This window comes from Montipora foliosa, chromosome 13 (genome assembly GCF_036669935.1).
Source record: "Montipora foliosa isolate CH-2021 chromosome 13, ASM3666993v2, whole genome shotgun sequence".
Taxonomy (NCBI): domain Eukaryota; kingdom Metazoa; phylum Cnidaria; class Anthozoa; order Scleractinia; family Acroporidae; genus Montipora; species Montipora foliosa.
In genome coordinates, this window is record NC_090881.1 from 6,086,918 (window position 1) to 6,099,417 (window position 12,500).

Genomic DNA, 12,500 nt, shown 5'->3' on the forward strand with positions numbered 1-12,500 from the left:
AACTAAGGTATATAAACTGATAACTGAGATTGATTGAACCAATCAGAGCACGAGAAATGCATTAACCGAGGTTGAAAATTTAATAAAACAATATATATTGCTATACCTATTAGTATTACTATGTAAATTGCTTCTGACTCCTCTTTTAATTTAACGACATGCTACTAATAAAGTAAATAAGCATATTATTATCTAAAACTTCGTCTCCGCCTCTTAATAGGCCGCCTTCAAATTCGGTGGTGCACTGCTGGATCAAATACATGAGCCTCATTCGGTCGTTTTTCGCTTGGTGCGACAAATTGGCCTCCTGATAGTTCTGTGCACGTTGGTGTCAAGTGAGTGGGTCACCGTCAAAACTGAGAAGGTTCAAACCCTTGCAATGAGGGCCATCGCTTCTTACTCAGATTTCTACCACGTTTTAACTTCGCGAGCCAAGGGTTTCAACCAACTTGGGGGTATAAAGGCGGTTGCGATTCGGGCATGGCAGCAAACAAGACCTAAGGTTTGGATCTGACGAAGACGCTTTTGTCATAACGCGAAATTATCATGAAATGCAGAAAACATGCAAGGAAAACTCTACAATCCTCATTAATATGAATTTTGACGAAAATTTCCCTCTTAAATTAGCGGCAATGTTTAAAACAAAACAAACGAAACTGTTTGCAAATTCAAACAGATGGCGTTTTAGCTTACTTTAGGTCACCAACAAGGCCCCATAACGTTCTGTGCAACGTTCTATGGAACAAAAAAATGAAATTATTACATACAATGACATAACTCATGACAGTCACCAATGTGCTTAATCCTGGAGTAGACCAAATCTTCTAAGTCAGGCACCGTCCAAACGTATCCGGATATCTTTTAATTAATCGTCAACTATTCGCCTTCCAACCACACGTATAGGGCGAATCCGGCATGCGAATCCGCAAGTTTTTGAATCCGCTCTACAGAGTGGAAAGTTTTGCACACGCAAATAATTTTGAAATTACCCGATGACGTTACAAACTCAGATCCAGTCTTTACCGCGTAAATATTCAACATGGTAAGTTTTGCACACGCAAATAATTTTGAAATTACCCGATGACGTTACAAACTCAGATCCAGTCTTTACCGCGTAAATATTCAACATGGCCGCTGAATGAAATGATATCGCTCCTCAGTGCCGCTCGCACGCCTGATGGAGCACGCTCTGTTGACAATAGTCACAGAGGAGTCCTGAATACTTGGACGAATGCGGATACGCGTGGACGGGCAAATTGATTTCAATACGTTAGGCTGAATGGACCTTTTTTTTTATCCGCAGAAAAAAAGTTGTGGATTCAAAATATTCGGATACATGTGGACGGGGCCTCAATCAATCAAATCAATTGCTTCTGTAAGTTGACGCTCACTCTTTCGGTCTCAGTTTCATTTCAGAACTTTTCAAGGAATAATAATGACCTCTGAAGTAATACCAATTGACTCCATCAGCAAAAGAGACATGTGGTCCGCCGAGGTATTGTCCGTTAAGATTTGATGTATGGCAGTATCGATACCACCAAGCGCCTTTGAACCTCTCTGCACAAGAACTAGGATAAAAGTCGTTATCTTGATCTTTGGTAGAAAACTGCATGTCACTATGAAAAAAAAAGAGAGAAACGAGTCAGAGGCAAACGCACTTACGACTTATCTCAGGCTGCTTGTGATCAGGGACATCAGGATGGCAACGTATTTAAGGCAGTGCATCAATTCGCACGCAGCGATCACTTAGGAAACATCGTTTGCGCGCTCGCTGCCTTTCCTTGAGCTTCTCGAACTCCGAAAACACGAGTCTTGCCATCATTATGCTTTTAACTCCAGTCAAGATTCAAAATGCAGTATAATGCCATTCCGCGAAGTGTCATGTTAAATTGATAAAGTTACTTTCATTTCAGTCCTAAAAAAACATAAAAAAAAACTCCAACCAATTGCAACAAACGAAAACAATGAGGTAAGCTATTAAGAATTCCGAGAGTCGACGTAAGTCAATGATGGCTTGGGCAAACACGGCCTTTAATAGAAGTGCAACCTATAACCTCCTGACAAGAAGCAACTTCGGATGCTCCTTCGCTGAACTACAGGGGAATCGTAAGAATGAAGCCATTAAATCAGATTCATGTGACAAACGTCCTGCACACTACCATGACTAACTTGCTATGTTAATATGCAATTGTTCTCAAGAAGATAAGGATTGTTTTAAGCCGGGAAATAAAGGATCGGAAGATCTGTAATGATCGATAATGATTCGAGCAAACTAAGTCAAAATCCGAGTACTCCAATCAGGACTTGAAGTTCTACCTTTCTCTACCATTTCCGATGCCGCGAATCCAGGCAGTGAGGACAAAAACCCCAAATATCATTGTGTTCGTTGGTGAGGGACAATAATATTGTTTCCCCATGACAACGTGAAATATGAAGACACGTGCTGCTTTTGTTAGTTTTTTAAATTTTTATTGAGATACTTAGTATCAAGTAACTTCAAGTAGTAAAGGTTGAGATCACGGACTCTTTGGCCTGGGCACAAATGCAACTTATCAATGTTGACGGCAAATCTTAATGATGCCCAACCTTACAGTAATCAACCTAGACAGGTAAGTATAGGCGTACGAGCCGAGGGGACAAGCAAAAAGCTTATGATTCGGTCAAAAGCACTTGAGATAAATCTTCTTCAACAACCCCCTTCCCCCCCCCCCCCCCCCACCGGTCCTAATGTGCCCGTACGCTTATGCAGGTATGTGTGCATGAATTGATTGTTGTTTTCTTACTTGTGGTATTTCATGGAGTCGCCTGCTGTGCCATGGTATCCACCAATCCAAAGCCGATATTTATCTGCACCATCAGACACCTTAAAAAGCGAATATTCGGCGAATGTAATAACCCCATCAAAATCTTCCAAGTCAACTCTCAGTGTCATGTTACCAGCGGCCGATAAGCGATGAGTTTTGTCATTCCCGAGCCAAAATTCGCCGTTCAGATTTCCAAATCCAAATTTGTACTCCGCCCATCCACGATAGAATTTAACAGAGCCATCCACCCGTCGCTGGAAAACGGTCCAGCCCCCTCCGTCCGTGGTCATGTCACACCACACGGTCATTGGGTTAATACCATCCGGGTTGATGTTGTACACGCCACTGGAATGAATCCCGCTTTTAAGAAGGTGAAAGCAGGTTCTCGGTTCTAGAATGAAAGTGATGATGACAATCTAGTACACACTGAAAGTGAATACCGAGCTTAGCTAAAGTAGCGGAAAATAACATTGTAAATTAACATTATTAGATTCGCTTATCGTAGTGCATGCGTTTATAATTAGGTCGCATCATCGTTGGGATATGTAATTTCCAGCCCTTTCTGACGTGATTTCATGCATGTCAGGTGTTATTTTGGCAAACGTTAAAATTGTTAGTTATAGTTTGTACAACTATGTGCTGTTTGCTTTGGTCATACTCAAAAGTATTAGGATCATAACATGGTGTCAGCTTTCACCACGAGACAGGAATCGACGAGGAACGTTCGCAAGTACAGCGCTCGGCACTGTTAACAGCTGCAGGTGAAGAGGCAGTTGAAATCTTCAATACTATCCGTCTTAGCAACGCTAACGGAACAAAGAGAGAAGTTGCTATTAGCAAGTTCGAAGAATATTGTACACCGAAGAAGGATATTACGTAGGAGCAACGTATTTTCAACACCGGGGGCGGGCACAAGGAGTGACCGAGTCAATTGATGCCTATGTCACGGAAGTACGCATACGTGCAAGCAAGTGAATTTGGAGAGCTGCTTGATTCTTTGATTCGTGATCGTATTGTATAATAGTAGAAGATGCTAATCTCTGCGTTTAAGTTAAATTGAAATGACTGCAATGGTTCACAGCAAATGACCGATCAATCTTTTAAGTAAAAGTAAATCGAAATAAGTAGGTTTTCAGTTCCTTTTTAAATACATTTATTTCCCTCAGTTGGGGAGGTAATGAGTTACACAACACAGGTGACTTATCATTTAAAATGATAAAAAAAAGCACTTCTTTTACAAAAGTACATAGATAGATACTTAATTCAATATCAGTTGCATAGCAACCATATAGCTGAATTATGTATGTACATGTACAGCTACAATAATGAATAATTTTCTAATAGTTATAACAAATGCTTCAATACTTAAAACTCTTGATATATATGTAACTTTGTAATATTAAATAATAAAGTCTAAAAGATAACATCTTTTTTTTTTGTTTGTGCATGTTGGATGGAACTTGAATGCTGCACTGAGAAAGCGACATTTTGTCACCAAGAGTAAACCAAGTCTTGATATTCGGAGGTTGCAGTGGTGACTCTGTTCGATCTAAGAGTGTACTTATATGGATTTACGTTTTACAATTACAAGATCACATATGTTCTTGGGGGCGAGTCCATAAATAGCTTTGAATGCAAGCGTAACTATCTTGAAGTCGATTCTGAACTTGATGGGAAGCCAGTGTTAGCTCACATAAGCATGTGGTGATATGGCAGATCTTGGAGTGTTGCCCACGCGTTTTAAACACCCCGAGGCTTACAAAGCTTTCGTAGGCCAAGCAATTGGGCATTGCAATGATCTAACCAGTTTGTTATAAAGGCATGGATGAGTATTTTCACTGTTTCTTGACTAAGATATTTGCTGATACGCGATAAGTTATACATAGAAGGTAATGTGCACATCTGCAGACGTTATCTACATGTATAACTATGGAGACGTTGCTGTCAAACTTTTCACGGACTAATTTCACATTAAATATCATAATGTAATGGATTTGATGATAAAAATTACGGGCAGAAACATACTTATTAAAGACAACGTTTCGGTGTCCTCATGACACCATCATCAGGTCAAATATAATATTTTACAGATAACTCGAATATTAATGTTCAAGATTAAGTTCAAAGTCCCTAGAGGCTAGGTGAAAAGTTTTGCCTTTATCGAGTCACTGTGGATATTCAGACACGGTTTGTACTCGCGAATAAGGAACATTTCATACACAAGACAATCAAATTTGCATGAGCATTTCTTAAGAATGCGAAACATGTCAGATGTCATTTCAGCTGACTCTGTGCGCAAGCAGTTGATAGATCTTGGTAAGCTGTTAAACATCGACTTATGCCCAGTCTTTATTTCTCGAAAAGTTGGAGAAGATCTCAAACATAAAGAAATCAAGCCCGCGTTAATCAACGAACAATCAGTAGTTTACAAATTTGAATGTGGCTGGTGTGATGCCAGCTATGTTGGTTACACGCGTCGGCATCTCTACCAACGGATCGATGAGCATAAAAGATCTGGTTCAATATTCAATCACAGCCAAAGTCAACATCAATCAAGAACAATAACATCTGACATGTTTCGCATTCTTAAGAAATGCTCATGCAAATTTGATTGTCTTGTGTATGAAATGTTCCTTATTCGCGAGCACAAACCGTGTCTGAATATCCAAAGTGACTCGATAAAGGCAAAACTTTTCACCTAGCCTCTAGGGACTTTGAACTTAATCTTGAACATTAATATTCGAGTTATCTGTAAAATATTATATTTGACCTGATGATGGTGTCATGAGGACACCGAAACGTTGTCTTTAATAAGCATGTTTCTGCCCGTAATTTTTATCATCAAATAATTTCACATTAACCAACAGTCAATTTCCCAATATATGCTTTCTCCAGTTGTTGTTTGGTGCAAAAAGAATGAACACTGTTGTATCTTATCATGGTCATCAGTTTGTCCTCATTCATCAGCATCTTAAGTTCTTTATTCAAGCATCCATGGCAGTGATGGCGATTCTTAAGTAGAATCTTTGTCTGGTTTAATGCCAAATAGAGCTGAATATATATCCTCACCGTAATAGCGGAGCTCCGCGCGCGCCGAGCACCATAGCTAAGAAAATATGGTAACCCATCGATGTAAGAAAATTTGGTTTTATAGCCATGACGTCATGAACGTCCGTACATACGAACGTACGTACGTACGTACGTACGTCCGTCCCTCCGCCCTTCCATGTATGCCAATGTGACCAGTATCACGTAACCATATCACAGGCTCAAGTTTACAGCTCATCGAGGAGGCAATACTCCAGTTTACACTATAGCTAGTGTACAGCAGAATTAAAAAACGTGTTGTCACTGACTAAAAAACTTATGTAAAAAGGACGTTTCGGTCAAAATACTATGACCTTCTTCAGAATAAAATGGCTTACGAATACAAAATGAGTGCTTAAAAAAGCCGTAGAAACGTCACTTGGGACTGCCAAGGGCCTTGTAAATGTCCGGAATGTAAACGTGTTCATTAATGGAATTAGGTTCGCGAATTGAATGCCACGCTTCTAAAAATAATCTTTTTCCCCATTGGGGACAACGGTCAATGACCTTGACGTCGTCAAGGTCAAAATCGTGATTATTCTCTACGCAATGTTGGGTTAATAAAGAATTCTTATCTCCTGTAAAAATCGCTCTTTTGTGTTCTCTTGTTCTAGATGTTAAGACCCTTGATGTTTGACCGATATAAACTTTGTCACAGTTTTTACAATTAATTTTATAGATGACTCCTGTTGATAGCTCTTTACTAAATTTGTCTTTAGGTTTTCTTAAAATGGAGCCGACGGTCATTACGGGTTTGTGGGCAACATTGATATTAAAATGATTTAAAGTTCGTGCGATTTTTTCTGAAATTCCTTGCAGGTATGGCAACGTGACAAAACCTCTGTTGGTTTGAAACCGGTTTGAGGAAACAGTTGTACTTTTACAGCTTTTGATAAATTGGTCGGTGTAACCGTTGATCTTTAGAGCGTCGACCACGTGTTATACTTCAGATAATTTGTCTGCGTCCGTAGAAGGGATGTTCTTTGCTCTATCGAGGAGCGTTCTAGCTACTGAGCGTTTGTGTTGAGAAGGGTAGTGAGATTTGAAATTGGAGGTATTTGTAAGTGTGTGTGGCTTTCCTGTAGACGCTGGTTTTTATAGTTCGGGATCGGGATTCCTGGATGTCTTGGTGTCCAGAAATGCGATGGATCCGTCTTTCTCTTCTTCCTCTGTAAATTTGATATGTTGATTAATTGAGTTAAGGAGGGAGTGGAACTCTGTAAGATGTTCCCCAGCGATGCAGACATGGCTATCGTCAACGTATCTATACCACCACTTACGAGGGTGGGGTGCGGTGATTAAAGCTCTCTCTTCAACGTGTTCCATAACTAAATTTGCCAAAATTGCGCTCACAGATGAACCCATTGGGCAGCCGAAAATTTGTGTGTAGAAAGTTCCATCAACGATGAAGTAATTGTTATCAAGTACAAATTCAAGCAAATTCATGATGTTGACATGTTTCTTCTTTCCGGGATGGTCTGATCAGCTTCAAGTCTGTTCTTAGTCACCTGGAGTGCCAAAATTGTCGGTATAGATGTTAAGAGGGATACGACATCGAAAGACACCATGGTTTCCTGCGGGGCGATGTTACAACTAGAGACTTTCTTTACAAAATCACAACTGTTCGTAACAGTATACTTGTAGTTTTGCATAGGGCTCAGGATAGAAGCTAGATGTAAAAGTACAACTGTTTCCTCAAACCGGTTTCAAACCAACAGAGGTTTTGTCACGTTGCCATACCTTCAAGGAATTTCAGAAAAAATCGCACGAACTTTAAATCATTTTAATATCAATGTTGCCCACAAACCCGTAATGACCGTCGGCTCCATTTTAAGAAAACCTAAAGACAAATTTAGTAAAGAGCTATCAACAGGAGTCATCTATAAAATTAATTGTAAAAACTGTGACAAAGTTTATATCGGTCAAACATCAAGGGTCTTAACATCTAGAACAAGAGAACACAAAAGAGCGATTTTTACAGGAGATAAGAATTCTTTATTAACCCAACATTGCGTAGAGAATAATCACGATTTTGACCTTGACGACGTCAAGGTCATTGACCGTTGTCCCCAATGGGGAAAAAGATTATTTTTAGAAGCGTGGCATTCAATTCGCGAACCTAATTCCATTAATGAACACGTTTACATTCCGGACATTTACAAGGCCCTTGGCAGTCCCAAGTGACGTTTCTACGGCTTTTTTAAGCACTCATTTTGTATTCGTAAGCCATTTTATTCTGAAGAAGGTCATAGTATTTTGACCGAAACGTCCTTTTTACATAAGTTTTTTAGTCAGTGACAACAAGTTTTTTAATTCTTTTTATCATGCCTGACTACAACTACGGTATTTTTATAGTTTAAAGCATGCATCTTTGATATTGGACATCAATGTTATCACCCGTCAAAACAAGGTATCCGCTGATCAATATCACGTGACCATATGGCGCGCTCAAGGTAGACCTTATCGAGGTCAGCTGTTTTTTTTTTTTTGAAGTTGACTGCTGACCCGGGACTGGTTGTTGACTGGATCGCAGGCTCAAGCCAGGTCAGACACTCACACTCACACCTGAACGAGGCTTAATTTTTCGCGCTCTTTCTGTGGCTCGACGCGGCTACACAGCCATGCTACGTCTTCAAATCTCTTGACAGTCGGTGCATTTTGTGTTCAGGTACGGTTTGGAAAATATATTTGTCTTGCATTTTTCGCAGGTTTCAATAAAGGTTTAACATAATATAGCTGTAGTTATTCAAGTCAAGCATTGGAGCGATAGAAACTTAAAGCTGAGTGTTTATTTTTAATTTGTTTAGGGCTGCTTTTTGCTCTGAATTGCAGTTTTTGGTATGTCTTAAGATTTTTAATTTCGAATCTACTAAGGTTGCAAAATGCCTGGACGGCCTATGTCAGAAGAAGAGAAACGAAAGAGGAGAGAAAGCGAACGAGAACGACAAAACGGTACACCAGTAATAGCTAAAAGTTGGTGGAAGAAGTTCCTCCACAAATTCTTTTTTTGGACACTAAACCGTGAGTTATTTCAAGTGGATGCATATTTCTAAAACGTGGTTTAGTCGTTTTTTCCTTTGTTCAGTAATGAAACTCGTATTTTTATTGTTAACTGGAATTAAATAACAATCATCTGTACTCTTTTTGGACAGAAATAATCGATCCTGTTGCTGGTTTGTTTGGCCTTAAAATGCGAGCGAACAAGAAGTTTTTTTACTCCGCTTGCCTAACTGTTTTTTGATGTGCCTCGACAGTGACAAGAATTTTTCACTTATGTTCTAAACATGTAATCGCAACGAGTTCTCGTAAAAGTATAAGGAGAAATATCACCAGCTTGTGTTTTTAGAAGTTTGTTTAGAGCACGTACAGGTAAATTGTTGGAGATCTTGTTTAAAGTTTGTCCTTTCTAGCCGATTCTGGTTCTAAGCCAAGCTGGCGTGTTTCATTGAAATACATCAAAATGTAAATGATCTCGTTTTCAGAGATAAAGTACATCAATAAAACTCCTTGTTTGACCTTGAACCCACAAAGACGAGCTGTCACATCACGAGCTATAGTACGTCTGTGATTTCTAATTTTAGCGTGATTCCTATTCGCTGGCGTTTGACAGTCGACTCTGAAATGGCTTCATTCCTTTTTCGTTCGCTTGCTGAGGATTTGCTTGTTTTTCTTTAAAGCTCTTGCGATTCAAGAAAAATTAATCGCCTAACTGGTGAATTCGACGGTAGATTTCGCTGGAAAAACCGATATCACGCTCATCGCTTCGTGATTCATGCGATCAGTCGGTTTTTCAGGTGAAATTAACCATGGAATTCACTAGTTAGGCAGCGAAGAAAATGTTACATAATTAAGCAATATCCGGGAAAACCAAAAGGCGGACAGTTCCAAAGCCTTTTATTTTCACTAATCCTACAGCCAGTAAAAATAAAGAAGCTGGGAGCTCCGCTTTTAGGCTTGGCTAAATCTATATATTAATACACTTATGGTAAGTGATGACAAAAAACCTCAAAGAGGCGACTGGTTTAACTAGAACAAAAAAGGTCCCAGGCAAGAGCCTTGTGATACACTATGCCTTAGGTGAAACTTCTTTGAACGTATATTCTATATGATAACATAATAAAAAGGATCAGCCAGGTATTAACGGAACCAAGCCAATGCATTTACAGTGGAACCAAGAGTGCTCTGAAGGCGTCGAAGAAGTACGTCGTGATCAATCGTGTCAAATGACATAACGAAATCCGTCTGAGCCTATTGCTCTCTCAGCTACAGTTACTAGGCCTAGGCACTGATTTCAAACTGTAGTGCTTATCAACAGTTATTACGGCTCAAGCAACTTCGCTGAATTGTGACTATATTACAACGGAGTAGCTGCGTAGACGCATAGCCACCTTCCAGAGAATTTGAGTGAATTATGAATTAATGAGAACCCGAGTAGCCGAGTAGGCACGTTGCCGGCTGCACCGTGTAGCTAGAGATGCGGGGTATTCTGCAATTGCTCCCTGTGTCGTATACTTGCCACAAAATACCAGTATACCAATATCAAAACAGCTTCATTAGTATTCCTGTTCATGATAAGACCATCATTTATTCGGGATAACACCTCGGGATCGCTTATTTGTCGCAGCCCAACGCCTACTTCGGTCAAAAGCGCCCAAGTGGAAATGTATGCTCGGAATGTCTGCCATAGCGCTTTAGTCAGCATTACACAACACCCAAGTTCTCCCGTGTCTCATACGAACTAGATTATGATAAACAACGCGGTTACGCGTGCCCAAGTGGAAATGCAAGCCCGGAATCTCGGTCATAACATCTCAGTCAGAATTACACATCGCCCCAGTTCTCCTGTGTCTCATGGGAACTAGATCACATTAAACCATCAAAAACAACAAAATATGCGCTCAAATTTGAGAACCATCGTTCTGGCGCTCTACTCACAGCATAAGAAAGCTGAATTACCGAGTGAGATCTTTGGCTCCTAAAATTGAAGAACTCGAACTCCTTTCTTTAGTAGAGACATTAGATAGCGTCCGAAATAAACATCCAGACTGCGGTATTGCGTTTTTTGGGACTTTAACAACTTAGATATTTCTGGTTTACTTAACAGCCATTGCTTGTCTCAAGTTTTCTGAACCCACTAGGGGGTCGCTATTTTAGATTTAGTCATTACTAATATGAAGTCAGCTTATGCTAAGCCAGAAATTGTATCGCTCCTGTCGTTACTTCCGATCATAAAGTAGTTAAGTGGTACCCTAATAATAGTACTGTGCGTCCTAGCACTACTACGTTTCTAGGTCTGGGTGTGACGCGTTTGGCCGTTGGCTTATTTCACAGGACTGGCCTATAGTCCACCCCAATTGTTCTACGGAATGACCTGGCGTAGGTTTTCACTTCAAAGATTTTTCATGGTATTGAGTAATTCTTCCCTTTACCTTTAAAGGTCTGTTGAATTTCATCCATCAGACAGCCCTTGGACGTCGTCATCTCTTATGTCCTTAATCGTGAAACGTCAGTGGGCCTTTTACAACGGCAACACCCATTTATGGCGTCACTACCGGGATAAGGTCAGGTCAGAAATCGAGACAAGGAAACAGAAGTTTTATTCAGAGAAAGTCCAGCACCTGAAAAAGACAGATGCTACATCCTGGTGGACGTTTGTCAACAAAATGTCGGGTAGATCGAGTAACACCACACACATCCATATCGAAAGGAATGGCGCAATTCTAACAAACACGGAACTTGTTGAAGCTTTAAATAACTTTTTCATCTCAATGAATGCTGACATCCCGGCTCTTGACTTGACTGGCATTTCTACCGGCAGCTGAGCAAGTTCTCGTGCTACATATCATCAAGTATGCAAAACTTTACTCGCCCTTGAACCCTTTGAAGTGCCTATAACCCTTTTTCTTTTTTTTTTTTGCTGAAAAAAATCTTCCGATTTTTCTGAACAAGATGCCGCAAAAATTTTTCATCTAGGATGAAACCTCGAATTTAAGAGCCATTTAAAGTAGGAATTTTCAAAATCACGGACGCGCTCAAGGAAGCTGGAAACGAGTGACGTCATTTACGTATATTCACAGCCGCTTCCTTCAGTAAACTACTTGTTGTGGTCACGTATGTTGCTTTAAAATAGTTTTTTGTTGGCTTTTGTAATTTTAAGTATGCGCGAATGGCTTCTAATACGATTCCTTAAACTCCAGTTCTGACTCAGTAGAGTCAGAGGGGAGGTTCACCGAAGATTACATTGAATTTGAACCTTAAGCCTATGGAAGGATTTGAAGGATATGCAGGAAACAGATTCTCTCCGCAGCGGTTTCCTTGCGGTTGCTGAGGCTGAACAGTGGTTGAGTTGCTTTGATCGATATCGTTCCCATTCAATCCAGTACAAGTGGCATAGCTTTCTGAAAATGCCTCTTTTAGTGTCTGAAAAAATAACATTGTAACGCACTAGTCACAAATAAATACACTGAAAAGGTAGAAGCTGAAAGCAAACAGAAAAAAACAGAGAAGTTTGATTCTTTCCGGCGGAAAACTACGAGAAGATAAGTTTCGAATTCTCTCACCTTTCTTTTGTTTCGATCACTGTTCGTGTCTACTGGTTTTACAACATTG

At 40.0% G+C, this 12,500-nt stretch overlaps 1 protein-coding gene across 1 annotated transcript in view; it reads right to left on the reverse strand.

Moving 5' to 3' along the window:
* LOC137983744 (microfibril-associated glycoprotein 4-like) overlaps positions 1-12,500 on the reverse strand; it is a 23,056-nt gene that overhangs the window by 31 nt on the left and 10,525 nt on the right. Inside the window, exons 3-4 of the mRNA XM_068830922.1 lie at positions 2,784-3,195; positions 1-1,616 (exon numbers count right to left, since the gene is read on the reverse strand). The exon at positions 1-1,616 is cut by the window's left edge and continues 31 nt beyond it. Coding sequence (XP_068687023.1) covers positions 1,388-1,616; positions 2,784-3,195 — 641 coding nt within the window. The 3' untranslated portion in view covers positions 1-1,387. The remainder of the gene's footprint in view (positions 1,617-2,783; positions 3,196-12,500) is intronic.